The sequence below is a fragment of the Rhinolophus sinicus genome, linkage group LG02 (assembly GCF_036562045.2).
Source record: "Rhinolophus sinicus isolate RSC01 linkage group LG02, ASM3656204v1, whole genome shotgun sequence".
Taxonomy (NCBI): Eukaryota; Metazoa; Chordata; class Mammalia; order Chiroptera; family Rhinolophidae; genus Rhinolophus; species Rhinolophus sinicus.
The window spans coordinates 200,775,478-200,789,692 of record NC_133752.1 but is presented as its reverse complement, the minus strand read 5'-3'; the positions used below and the strand labels follow the sequence as shown (position 1 = coordinate 200,789,692).

The 14,215-nt window shown below is 58.0% G+C and overlaps 1 protein-coding gene across 5 annotated transcripts in view; it reads right to left on the bottom strand.

Moving 5' to 3' along the window:
• Nucleotides 1-4,479: 4,479 nt before the first annotated feature.
• Nucleotides 4,480-14,215, bottom strand: part of SHANK3 (SH3 and multiple ankyrin repeat domains 3) — a 46,982-nt gene continuing 37,246 nt past the window's right edge. For all 5 annotated transcript variants that reach the window (XM_074326675.1, XM_074326676.1, XM_074326677.1 and 2 more), the window contains one exon: nt 4,480-6,945. In XM_074326675.1, the coding sequence (XP_074182776.1) occupies nt 6,354-6,945 (592 nt within the window). In that variant the 3' untranslated portion in view covers nt 4,480-6,353. The remainder of the gene's footprint in view (nt 6,946-14,215) is intronic.

The window sequence follows — 14,215 nt, the reverse complement described above, 5'->3', positions numbered from 1 at the left end:
GATCATCATTCCCAGCTGCTCCTCTGAGGTCCATGCAAGTGCAGGGTCTGCCACCGTGCAAGCTGTAACCGTGGTTCCCGTTCCAACTCGTGGAGCAAAGGGCAGCTCGGTGCCTCTGGGACAAGGTGGTGCAGGGTGCCAGCGGTTAAAGGGACCGTACTCAGATCCTGAATACCACGTGGTGTTGGCATTTGGGTGCTATTAGCACACACTTCAAAGAGCCATTTTGAATGTCCCGAATTTAGGACTTCAAAGGCCACCTTCCTCGGTCCAGTGGTGAGGGTCACAGGTCTCATGTTTTCTACCTGAATGTCCAGCTCTCCTTTTTGGGAGCCAGGTATTGTCCTTCTGAGTGTCAAGAGACAGTATGTCACCTACCATAGTGTGACAAGTGCTCACCGCACATACCTGAGTATTAAAAACCTTCCTCACCCTTCAAGCGTGGGAGGCGGACACACCTCTACCTGCACGAAGGGCAATCTTGCCTCCTCTATCTGAGTGTAAGGTCTCAACTAGCCTATGTGAGTGTCACAAGGTTGCACCCCAAGTACACGATGGTCACAGGCCCCACCTCTCCTACCTGAGTGTCAGGACATGTCCTCATCCCAAGTGTGAAGGGTTTTCAGACTGTCAGCTCGTCTGGAGTCCACCTGAGTATAATCTCTGACTGAATGTCATACATACCTTCTCATCTCGTAACTTTCAGGAGGTCACATCCCCTTCAACTGAATATCTACTAGGTCTTGAGTATCAGGGAGCTGGCGTCTTCTCTCCCTCAGCATACGGACATCTCTTTTCTTCCATGTCAGGGCTGAAGGGCTCATCTCCACCCCCTGAGTGTCACTGTCACATCTTCTCTACCTGAGAGCCAGGAGGTCTCATATCCTCTACCTGCATGTCATGTGGTTACGTCTCACCTACGTGAGTGCTCTGAGGGTTCATCTGCCTCCTGACCCCAGGAAGTCTCCTGTCCCCTACTTGAGGGTAGTCTCATCTCCCTACCTGAATGTGAGGAGCTTGTATCTTCTACTCCTGAATACCACGGTCTCCTCCAAGCTGTATGTGTGCAAAGTTCTCCCTTCCTGAGAGTCCGAAGGTTTTTCCTCCCCTTCCTGAGTGACTTGAGGTCTCATCTCTCCTACCTTAGGCTCATGAAATCTCCTATCTCCTATCTGAGAGCAAGGAGGTCTTCTATGCCCTACCCTAGACTCCAATGTGTTATCTCCTCCACCTAGTGTCAGGAGATCACATCTCTTCTGATCACTTCTGGGGGTTCTAGCTCTTCTAAGTGACCGAGGGGTCTCATCTCCCCCACACTAGTGTAAGCCTGTTCCATCTCCCTTACTGGAGTGTCACAAGACCTTGTGTCAGGCATTTCCACTCTTCTCTCCAATAATCAGGACATCTCATTTTCTCTGGAGAAGAATCCAGAGGCCTCCTCTCACATACCTGACTGCCGAGAAGCGATCATTTTCTTGACCCGAGCATCCCCAGATCTACTCTCCTTGCAGGTCAGATGGTCTCATCTGTCCTATTTCTGCGCCAGAACATCTCACCTCTGTTCGCCAGCAAGTGACAAGGCCTCACCCCTAGCATGTGGCAGGATGGTTTAATGCCCTTCCTTGAGTTTTGACATGCATTATTTTCTTTTCTGCCAAGCAAGAGGATTTATTTCCCTAGATGAACTGCAATCAGGTCTTGATAATACCAACTATTGAGTGTCACAGATTTTCGTCTCTGCTGCCCACATGGCAGGAGGTCTTCATCCCTTCCAAGTGTAAGGCTTTGGGGCTGACTAACGGGACCTTTTTCTTCCCATACCAGGGTGTCATGGGGATGAGGATGGGCCTTCTCCTCGAGTTTCAGGAGGCTCTTTTTCCCCTGTGCCACTGTCCAAGCCTCTCTCTGTCCCTCCTTCTATCCCTCTCACCTTCATATCACTCAGTCTCACCTGCTCTAACCGAGGGTCTGGCTTCACCAACCTGAGTATTAACAAGCTGCAGTTCGCCTGCCTCACCTGCTTTAACTGAGTGTCGAGTTGTGCTTGATCAGGTAGCCAAAAAAGACTCAGGAAATATAGTTCAAGGAATGGCAATAAGGATTCAGGCAGTGGTATTACAGTTTTGCCTATTACAGAAAGGCTGATCGAGGTGTTTCTACAGGATTTTGATGGGCAGATAATTGATATCGTGTTTAGATCCATGGGAATCATTTAACAGAATGATGTAACCATTTATTTGAGATGTTAATATGTACAATTTTCTTGCAATCACAACTTTGCAAATATTTAAACATATGATGAGAATGTTGGCTATAGACCTCAAAATATAAAGCAGTACCTAGTTTTTCAAAACATTTATGGTTATGCAAAAATACAGTTAGAAGGCCCAGCATCTAGATTCTAGAATACGATGGTTGGACTCTGCAAAGTAGCCCCCAATTCTGATTCTAGAAGATGCTGCCCCCGGCCACAGTAATGGATGGAGATTGGCACGTGGACCTCGCAGCTTAACTTTGTCATCAAACCTAATGGAAGCAGCAAACATCTCCACACTGTTCCAAGAGTGAGGGCAGGAGACAGAAAGGAAAGTCAGAACTCCCAAGCCAGAGGCTGGGGTCCTAGTTGGCACAGCCGGTGGGGCGCCCACCCCGCACGTGCCCCTCCAGCAGCCACCGTCCTTTCTCACCCTGGTCCCTAACCCCTTCTTGTTCCCACCTGTCCCTATGTCGCCTCTCCCATTGCTGTCACTGCCACCCCACCCCACTCTCTAGCATGGCCCTCTGCAGAGCCAGGTCTGTGCAAAGGCCCCACCCCGAGTTGTCCACAAGACCTTGGGATGACGTGGTGAGGGAGGGGGCAGCCTCTGCTCCAGGTTGCTCAGACAGTATTGGAGGGTTGCTTAGGGCCTCTGAGAGGGTAAAGCTGGAGTATTCTGAGGTCGTGAAGACACCAGAGGGGCAAGGGACATCTAGACCTGAGTGACAATGCCTTTGCCTGAGGCATCTGTGGGCTGCAGCTCAGTGGGTCCTGAACTTGCAGCTGTGTTTGCTCTGCCATTTCTCCATGTCCTCTCACAAGTTTCTCCGGTCCAGACCTTGAAGGTTCCAACTTGTCTCCAGAGGCATGGGGGTGGCTTCTGACCTGTGCGAATTGCATCTTCTACCACCCCCACCTGAACTCCCCTGGGAGCCAGAGTGGGTCACGCCATCTCCATGGCGGGCGAGCCACCAGGCTTGTGCTTCCTTTTCTGCACGTGGTCCCAGTCCCAGAGACCCAGGGCTCCGTGTGCAGCTCACAGGGACACGAAGCCATCTAATGCCACAGTGCTCGGGCCCAGAGAAAGTCAGGGTCCCACCTCTGTCCCCTGATCGGACCCTCCCAAGGCCCCACTCCTTGACTTCCTTCATAGTCACTTCTGTATGATGACCCGTTTCTAGCTTGACAATGAAACATGTTGAAAATTTGAAACTGCAGGGCTTTCTAGACAGACTGGGAGGCTCTCGAGGTCCCACTGCCAAGTGGTCACTGTCCCAGCTTCACAAAGGCCTTTGCCGCTTTCTACCAGGCCATCCAGACCTCCAGGTGCTCCCTCAAAGCGCCCCTGCCTCTCCACCTCCTCTGGATGAAGCCACCTGAGTCCACCCTCTCCTTCCCACTGACTCTTCCCATTCCCTCTGAGATCTGCACGCCATCCTGGGGCGTCGCCCACTGGCCTCACCCCTGGCCCTGCGACAACCTGAGTCAAGGTCTGCATTCCTCACTGTCCCACTCACACCGCATCCTGACCCAGTGTGGCCAAGCTCTGCCTCCACTGCCTCTCTGAAATCCCTCAGGGGACTGGCGCCCGACTCATCTGACATCGCACACCTACAGCCTCAAGCCCTCTGTCGGCCCTGGGCTCAGCCATCGCTACCCTGTCACACGTCCATCTGGGTCTCCTTTGCCCACCCAGAGGGCAAGTGTCCACCCTCTCACCTCACTGTTCATCCTCCTTCCACTCACCGAGGCACCTCTGCCCTGGGGGCTTGCCAACAACCACCAGGGGCCACACAGGACTTGCCACATCACTGGCCAGTGTCAGCTGGCTGCCCACGTGATGGTCAGCTCAAGGAGAAGTAAGGCGCGAACATGGGCGGCAGCCTTCGGGTCAGCACAGCAGGGACAGGCATGAGAGGCTCAAAGACAGGAGCAGCAGAATTTAGAAACAAGTGGGCACTGGGAGGAAATAGGGACAGGGGTCAGAGGACGACCGGACTTCTGGCGAGTGAGCTGGGCACATGGCGGAGGCCCAGCAGGACTCGGGGCCAAGGAGACGCCAGGCGCGTGGGCACGGAGCTCAGCAAAGAGACCGCATCACACAGGGGTCTGCATCGCCAGTGCATGGGGCTGAATGCTTCAGTCAAGGCTGAGGGTTGTGACCTGGCTAAGGGACAGCAATTTGGGCTCCCGATGTCTCCTCAAGCAGGCAACTGACAAAGTTTCATTTCTTATAAATTTATTACATAATAATATTATAATAATTATTATCAATAATAATAATATAAGAAACATAGATCTCTGTGGGGTGTATCACAACGTCAGGGTCAGGAGGCCTCAGGGCTGGAGCAGGGGTGAAATTCCCCGGATGGAACTCCATACAAAAGGAGGGGTGAAGCGGAACTGACCCTGTAAAGTTAAAAACCCAAATTGAACGGAACCAAAAACCCACAGGTGAGTGTGAGACTGAGTGTGTATGTGGCAGTCTGTTACAGTGACTGCTGCTGTGTGTGTGACCTGGTCTGTTAGTGAAAGGGTTACTGGGTGTGACTCTGCCCAGGGAATGGGGCCATGGGCCGGGACGGGGTGGGCGGGCACAGACCGGCGTGCCAGGCCCCTGGGCTGTGAAAACTTCTCTTTTCTGGTTTTTTTTTATTTTTTATTAAAAAAAGCTAGAAATATAAACAGAAACTTGTGAGTGACGTGGATGGAGCTTAGTCCAGACTCCAAACCCTAGGTTTAAAATGTCCCAGAGCCCCCCACCCCACAGGTCATTGCTGAGCGTGAGGAGTCACAGTACGGGGGGTTGGGGGGTCCTCGGGGTCTTCGCTTCTCCCCAGGGCTTGTGGTGGCTTGACTCCAGGGGTCTCCCTAGGACCCCCCAGAAGCCTGAAGGGGGCACTGCCTCCACAGCCGCACGGGCCTCCCCAACAGCAGGGCTTCACCAGGGAAGCCAGCTGCGGCTGGGCTTGGCTCTGGGCAGACGGCAGGTCCCAGGGTGAGGGATGGCGTCACTTTCTTTGGAGTGGAGACAGGTGCTTTCACAGGCACGCACCCTGAGCACACTTGCGAAGCCCCCCACTAGTCCAGAGGGGCCCTCAGGACCGCTCCCCACTCAGGCACACGCAGGGCTCCGATGCACTCAGGCACACCCAGAGTTTCACACACTCGCACATGTGCACACACACAGGGCGGGGGGGGGCACAGGAGACTTTGGGGTCTGAGGCAGAGAGGCGTCTCTGCTGTAGTTGCCCAACAGTGTGGGAAGGAGGCTAGACCTCTCTTGGGGAGGGGACCCGTGAGGGAGATGGCTGGGGGCGGGTGCCAGGGCCCTGCCCCACCCAGGGCAACGGTCTCCCAGGCCACCTGACAGAGCTAGTAGCCAGCAGGACTCGCTGCCTGCCGCCCCTCCTCCACGCAGCACCTGAAGGGTGGTGGGCTCACTATAACAAAGCGAGGGGGGAAGGCGGAGCCAGGGCCCCAGGGCGGGCTACTAGGACCCTGGCCAACCCCAGACCAGCTGGAGCGTCCCCCGCCCCATGTGGGGTGGCAGTGGCAGTAAGGGGCCAGAGATGGAAGACTGGGCAGCCACAGTGGGACCAGTAAGAGGCTGGAGGGGAGGGGAGGGGACGCTATTAAGGACAGAGATATTTGTTCCTTTTCTCGTTCCGAATATAGAGTGGATTAAAATATGCAAAACAGGGGGCTCCTTGGCCCCCAACCGAGAACCCCAATGTCTCCCCCCACCCCCCAGTCACCAAGGAGTGTCCTGACCTTGCATGCTGGACTAGGTCCCCCCTCTGGGACAGTAGCCACCAGGAGCTGTGCGGGAGATGGCCGGCCGGAGCACCCCACGCCCCACCCCTCTCGCTCCAGCCTCTGGCCCGCGCCCTTCCTGGCCGAGTGCTGGGGGGCTCGCCGGCCGGGGAGGGCACTAAGCAATGTACAGGGCAAGTCTCCGAGCGACAGCAAACAGGACGGTTCATGCAACATTCCTGGCCCGGGCGCCGTGGTGGGGCAGGCCGAGCCCGCGGCCCGGGGGGTGGGGTGGGGGCCCTGCCGGCAGGGCGGCCGGGGCGTGGGTGAAAGTGGGGCGTCAGCTGCCGTCCAGCTGCCGGAGCGCGCGCTCGATGTTCATGCGGTGGCCCACGCGCGTGACGCCCAGCTCCACGAAGTCGTCCTTGGTGAGTGCCGGCAGGTGCGCGCCCTCGATCTCGTGGTCCTCGAAGCGGTCGCGGTGCTCGCCCAAATGGATGCTCTCCAGCCAGTCGCCCACGTCGAACTTGCTCCAGAGCTGCAGCGGCTTTTGCTGGAAGGGCCGGCGCGGGCCGGGGGCCCCGGGGCTGGGGCCGGAGGCTGGCGAGGGCAGCGGCGACGGCGAGGGCGAGCGGCTGCGTGCGCTCACGCTCCGCACCACAAAGCGCACTTCCTTGGGCTCATGCGGGATGGAGAGACTGGACGACTTGAGGATGGTGGGAGGCGTGAGGCCGAAGGGCCGGCCCGCGCCTCCCGCGCCCGCCCCCAGCCCCTCCACCCGCTCCAGCGACGCGGGCTTCACCGGGCTCGGGGCGCGCCGCGCCACGGGGTAGCGGCCGCCGGGCCGCACCGGGTAGGAGGCCCCGCCGCCCGGGCCCCCAGGGCTGCGCTGCGCTGAGATGGAGCTCAGCTCACCGAGGCTGCTGAAGAGCCTGCGGAGGGAGAGGGGTCAAGGCCAGGTGAGGGGCGCCAGGCGAGGTGGGGGCGCGAGGAGGGGAGCCGTGCCCGCGGCCAGGAGGACGCTTGGGGGCTGGGCTGTAGGGTAGCCTTAGGGCCAGAAGAAGAAGAAGGGTGGGACTCCATGGTTACACCCGCCATTTTGCTTGGTGCCCAGGTCTGAACCAGTGCCCTGCTGAGGGGGATCCCTAGACTGGATGGAATGAGAAATAAAACCCGCAGCTCCCCTCTCTCCGCAGGACCCTCCTCTCTATGTGGGCGCCAAGACCAGCACGCCAGAGGAAAGAAGGCCTCTCACTGCAACGGGCTGACTCCCCATTCCTGACAGCCAAGGACGCTGACTCTGGTCACTGCCCCATCCACCGAACCCTGGAGGGAAAGACTGGCAGGTCCCCCAGCACTGTGCACACACAGCTCTGCTCTCAGGGAAGCCTGGCCTGGCTCAGGGGTGGCTGGGCCATGTGAAGGCTGATGGCAGCACAAGACTGAACAAGCTCATGACATCAGGGACAGACGCCAGGGGTGTTCATGCCCCACAGAGCAGCAGCACGCGCAGGACAGGTGTGAGATGGTGACACACCCATGACACTCGGCCTCCCTGCACAGGACAGCACAGCAGCAAAGCACCCACACGTGCCACAGACATGTGGCAGCAGTGGCAGGAGCCTGCTCATGATGGACACAGCAGCACGTGTGTGCACACATGCGCACACACGTGCACAGATGGTGCCTCACTGCCCAACATTACCTAACAGGACCACAGACCTCCAGTCCCTCGCCTGCCTGGGTGACCCCTCGCTCCCCAGAGAGCCCACTGTGATACCCTACCCCAACCCCTACTGTGGCCAAGAGAAGCCTCAGGAGACTGCCAGTGTCACTGAAGCTCCACGAAGCCAGCAGAGTGGACAGCCAAGTGGCGGGTGCCAGACAGTGAGAGGAGTGGGGTGGGCACACTCACTTACACAGCCAGCATTCAGGGTGACCATGCAGCCACATGCAAGTGGGCGGAAGGGAGCAGTGGCACCCGAGCAGCCACAGCCATGGCCACGGGAAGGGCCAGGTGCTGGGAGCCCTCACTGGCCGCCCGTTACAGCCAGATGTGCTGGGCTCAGGTGTGCTGGGCCCAGGCGTGATGGCAGGGAGCCACTCTGGAGCTGCTGGGGGTGGGGGTGGGGGTGCAGGCCAGGCTTGGGCAGACTTGGGTGGGCTCCTGGTTTGCCCAGGTGATCTGTCCTCTAGTGTGTGAAAGGCAGCCCACAGTGGTGCCACCACAGGCTTTACCTGGAACGCTCTGTGGCAAGTGCTCAGCAGACACCTGGTGTCTGGGGGTATGTCATGTCCCCTTACACTCTGCTGTTTGGCCTCCCTCCCTGCCTTGGGTGCACCCCCACTCAGGGGCTGCCCTCAGCATCCTCCTTCGCACCCTCGAAGCAGCTGTGCTTGGTGTCCCACCTGTGCAGGGGCAGCCCCTCCCACTCGATGTGCCCACCGCCCTCCACTGGCCCTCCCTTCAGCCTCTCCCTGCTGTTCCCTCCCAATGGCTCAAACCCAGAGCAGAGCCTCTTGAAGAGGCCAGTGCAGAGGGGCTCCCAGGACACCTGGCGTGGGCCCACGTTGACAGACACCGAGCGGAGGACCCTCCCTGCTCCACCCACATGGTCTCCGAGCCACCAGGGGCCAGTGGTGAGTGCAGCGGAGGACCATCAAGAGTGTTTGGCGGTGGGCCGGCCCGGTGGCTCAGGCGGTTAGAGCTCCGTGCTCCTAACTCCGAAGGCTGCCGGTTCGATTCCCACATGGGCCAGTGGGCTCTCAACCACAAGGTTGCCAGTTCAATTCCTCGAGTCCCGCAAGGGATGGTGGGCTCTGCCCCCTGCAACTAAGATTGAACATGGCACCTCGAGCTGAGCTGCCTCCCGGATGGCTCAGTTGGTTGGAGCCTGTCCTCTCAACCACATGGTTGCCGGTTCGACTCCCACAAGGGATGGTGGGCTGTGCCCCCTGCAACTAGCAACGGCAACTGGACCTGGAGCTGAGCTGCGCCCTCCACAACTAAGACTGAAAGAACAACAACTTGAAGCTGAACAGAAACCCCCACAACTAAGATTGAAAGGACAACAATTTGACCATTGTTCCCCAATAAAGTCCTGTTCCCCTTCCCCAATAAAATCTTTAAAAAAAAAAAAATAAAAAAAAAGAGTGTTTGGCGGTTGCTAGGGAGGCTGAGGACTGGGGCCTGTGGGACTGGCCCCTGCCAACCCCTCACACCACGACCCCAGCCTGGGGCCTGCATCTGGCCCCACCCTGAAGACCAACGTTCAGTGTAGCCCTTTCAGGTGTACCTGGAGCCTCCGCTGTGACAGAAGCACACTGACAAGCTGGCAGGACCACAGCCACACCGTGACAGTGGGGGCTTGGCCTGAGCCCAGGGTCTGGGCAGCTCTCATGCGTGGCAAGGTGAGCTGGAGGCCTGGCGTGAGGGGCTGGTGCCAGGAGGTGCTACGAGTGAGGCACTGAGGGGCCACTTTCCCCTTGGCTAGGAGACCGGGGACAGTCACACGCCTAAGGTTTTCCAAAGTAGGTGAGAGATGGCCTAGCAGAAGAGCCAAAGGAATGGCCCAGGGCACAGCAGGGAGGAGCGGGAGCATCTCGTGGCCCAGGTATCTGCCCTTCTCTGTCTTCCTCTTGTGGAACGGGACTGCCCCATCGTCCACTGCTGCTCTCAGCTTTCTGACTGCCTCCCCAACCATGGTATGGCCACGTCACAGTACCTGTCAGCCTGTGAAAGGGCTTCTGGGCCACCACCAGCTAACACCTCACAGGCACCAACATCCTGCGGCCTCCAGAAGCCTTCTTCCTTGTGGCAGAGCAAGGCCTGGCCCCCACCAATGTCTGACTCTCGTACTGTCTCGCTTGCTCCTCAGTCCTTGGCCATAGGGTCTGGTCTCGTCCCCTGCCCCCAGCTGACAAGGCCGTCAGCAGGACCCCTTGCTGGCCTGTCCACCTGTCTCCCTTTAAGGTGCCCTCTCCTCTAACCCTTCCTTCCCACATGGGAAGCTCCCCTCTTAGTTCACACTCTCCTGGGCCTTGTCATCCACTCCCACAGTTCACGATGGCCGAGGTGCCCAATGCCACATATGAGGCCCAGCCAGTGTCTCCTGAGTTGTTACAGGGTCTGAAAACATGCTTTCCCTTCCACAGCCCTTCCCCTCCCAGGGTCCTGGGATCCACCGTCAGCATTTCCACATTTTCGCACCTGTGACTGACAGGTCACCAGCTCCCAGCACTAACCCAGGCCCTGCTCCTCAGCCCGCAGCCATCTTTGGACCCAGACCCTTAAAGTGTCACTCAGGACCTGTCACCTCACTTCCTCACCATTTTCCTTGACCCCTGGTACCTAACACAAAGCCAAGAACACAGACTGCCCTGCAAAAATGTCATTAAACAAAAATAATGTGACATGTCACTCCCAGACTTGACTACTTGTTGGCCCCCTAATACCAATGGGCAAGAAAAGTCCAGCCTCTGGCCCTGGCCTCTGCCTGGGCACTCACGCGGGTGCCTGAGGTGCAGGCCCAGGCCTTGGGTCACCTGAGAACAGAGTCCTCTGCAGGAGACAGGAAGGAGGCGCAGGCTCGTGGGTGCCACAGCGACCTCCGGTGGTGGCGGCTTGCTTCTCACTTCCCTCTGCCGGGCCCAAGCTTGGTGTGCTGCGAACCTCCCTACATCCCCTCTGCGGCCCCCTCCTGCTCCCAGGCAGAGTTCAGGGCTCCTGAAACCCTGGTCACATTTCCTGGGGGTACACCACGTGTCCCCAACTTCATGTGACCTGCAAGGGCAAGGCACATCCTGGCCTGGTGCACCATCCCAGCCACACACAGTAGGGTCAGTCCAGGTTTCTGAGGTCCTGGCCCCACTGGCCTTGAGGTGCCTGTGGTCACAGGGGCTTTCTCCAGGTCCCTGACAAGCATGTGAGCAGGACAAGGCCCACACAGGTTACCAGGTTTCTGCAGTGTCGTTGGGGCTTCTGTGACAGACGAACTAGTGAAGCTGCCTGAGATCCAGAAGGTGAGAGACCGCAAAGGCCAAGACACCCAGGCACTGAGAAGTATGGCAGGAAGAAATAGCTGCACCTGTGTGTTTCCAAAGCTACTTCCTCTGACCCTTTCCCCATAAAACCGCAGGTGACAGACCGTAAAACTGAGTGGCACACTGACCTCAGGCCACAACCATGGGGCCTGGAAGACAAATGGAACTCAGAGCAGATGGGTAGTCTGGGGTCAATGTTCCAAAAAGCCAAAGGCCCTGGACCTTGCACCCCCAAACCAAAGAAGGCACCCGTACAGATGAGCTGTCAGTTCCACAAGTCACTGAGCTTCAAATATGTGACATACGGGCAGGTCTACTTGCCCAGAAAGACCTCAGGCAGCAGAGCACATGTGGCTGGAGGACACCAGGGCCTGGGCTAAGCCATTAGTGGGGAAGGTGGGCGGACAGGGGCGGGTCTCGGAGGATCAAAGGAACACATGGGGACCAGGGACAAGGTGCAGAGGTGTGACGCTCCAAGTGGCCGTGGCAGCTGCCCTGGGGTCTCTGCCAGGAACAGTGCTAGGAAGGAAACTGTCTCGAAAAAGCAGCAGCAGCAGCACTGCCGTCCCCGAATGAGAGATTAGTGCCCGGCTCTGGCCACCAAGGCCCCAGGGATGGCTGACCCAGTAGCACAGCCCTGCTCAGCTCCCGCCTGAGGGCAGTGGGCCCCCCAGAGGGCCGAGGTTTCTCCCAGGTCTGAGGGAGGGAGGACGGAAGTGTGAGCAGCAGCAGAAGGAAACGAGCAGAGGGAACGGCAGCCAGAGAACTCGGCTCACACAGTGATCTCACAACACGCGTGCACGTTACACACGCCTGGTAAGTGTCAGTCTACAGAAGGAGCACGTCTGTGTGAGGGTGTCACTGTGCACAAACCCAGAGTCTGTCACCAGAAGGGGTTAAGGACAGAGGCTCCAGATGACAGTGGGCAGAGAGAGGACAGAGAGCTGGGCTTGGGGTCAGACAGACGCCACCACTTCTTGGACGCAGCGGATCTCGGTAGACGACAGGACTGTGCAGCTAACAGAATGGGTGTGGGGATGTGAGGATGAAGGGGCTGACAGGACAGCCTCGTGTAGGCTCCAGCACAAGGACGCTCTAACATAACCTAGGGGCCGCTGAGGGCCTGGGCGCGCACGGCGGCAAAGACGGCACTCGCTCCGGCAGTGCGCCCACCGTGCGGCAGCTGTGCACAATGCGTGTGACCCTCATCGGGCACAGGGAGGAACAAGCGGCTTGTCCAAGATCACAGAGCTCAAAGGCCCCAGTTCTGCTGAGGGCAGAAACCCAGGGCCATCTGACCCCAAGCCAATCAGGGAATGAAGTGAGTTGCCCACCTTGGTGCGGCCGTGTCACAAGGGACATCTGTTCTAGGCTGTCCAGCACCTGGCACCTCTGGTCACAGCACCCAATTTTCCTTGGAGATTCACTGGGGGGGCTGACCCCATGCCTGGTGCCTGCAAGTGACCCAGACCTGGCCAATGACAGCCCTGTCGCCCTGACCACAGTGACCAGTTCAGGGGAAAGCAGGGGACCACATGAAGCCAATCAGACGCTGGAATTTTGCAGGAACGACTTGGTGAGAGAGGCTTGCTTTCCAGTGGGATGCGAAGGCCTTGCCCTTCCCGACCCTATGTCCAAGAAAGAGAACAGGCACAGGGTCCTGGCACGACCCAGAGCCAGGGGACAAGACCTCCTCAGCCTGACAAAGGAGGGATGCTGAAGATGACAGCACAAGGGTGTCCAGACAGGGGTGTGCTGGAAGATGCCTGCTCAGTAATCAGCTCCACCGGCTCAGGGACTGCCCCAGCCATCCCATGGAGCCAGCAGAGCGAGTGCCAAGATTTGGGCTCACCTGAGCCTGACTATGGGGGCTCCACACCCAGTGACCCTGAACGTGTGACTGTCCTGTGGCATTTGTCCTGAGCCGCCTCCCTAGGCCTCAAATCACAAAAGACAGCACTTGCACTGAGCGTCATTCTTTCGTCCGTTTAGCAAACGTTTATTGAGGGTCTGCACTGTGCCAGGTGTTGTGCTACCCACATTAAATGGCTTTAATTTTCACCAGGACCAAGGGGCACAGAGGAACAGAGGGCTGGTGGGGGGAGAAGCAGAGAGGATGGGGGCTGGCTGAGGCTGGATCCAGGAACACCCCACCCCCCCGGGGTCTGGTCCTGCAGAGGCCTGGGACCCAGATAGCTCATCCCAACTGGACACCACTTGTCACACCCAGTAATTTCCACTCTAAGGGCTCTTTCAACACTGGGAAGAGAGCTTTCAAACTCAACTGGGAGTTGGAAGAGGCAAAAAGGGGCAAGGGCCGCAGAATAAGCCCTTGGATGACAGCTGGAGGGCCGCACTCCTAGGCCACTCAAGGGGTACTGGGAGCTTCCCTAGCCCCCACTTATCTTTTGAGTCCTTAACTGGAAGAAAGTAGACCAGAGAAACCCTTGTCAGTAACACCTGAATCTCTCACTGCTTCCTAAACTCTGCCTTCCAAGTGGATAGAAAAGAGCCCTCCACATTGGTCCTCAGGGCAGCAAGAAGGAGTCAGGAGGTGGCACCCCACAACTCCCCCCAAAGCCAGAAGTGGGGCCTAAGGGGCACGGAAGGCAAAGGCAGTTTGAAAGGGCAGACAGGCCTGCCAGGGGGGTGACCAGCTGTGCCTCAGAGCAGCACCCATGGGCAGGAACCAGCTCTCCCATCAGCATCCATGGAGTATACAGGGTTCCCCTCTGAGGGTGGAGCCTTGGGCATGGGGTCCTCAAGGGACCAGCCCAGGGGCTTCGGAAACTTCTGCCCAGCCAGACCATCCCCTCCCCCCATTTCCAGGGCACAGTGTGGTCCCTTCAAGTCCCCACCCTGGGAAGGAAGTAGGAGAGCAGGACAGATGGGGGGTGGTGTGTGTGTGGGGGGGTGGAGGTATGGAGAAGGCAGGAGGCCAGATGGGGTGCCAAAAGGTGGTGTGACTTCCATAAGATTGGCTTCCTAACACACGTTCAAAATTACAGACAGGAGTCTGTTTCAGGGATTCTGAAGTGGTGCCGAGAGAGTGATGTTTCTGGGGCAGAAAGTAGAAATTGGTGTGGGTCCCCAAAGGGAAAGGAAGCGAGGCAGAAGGCAGCTACAGAAAGGTGGCACCAACCACACAGGGCAGCCACG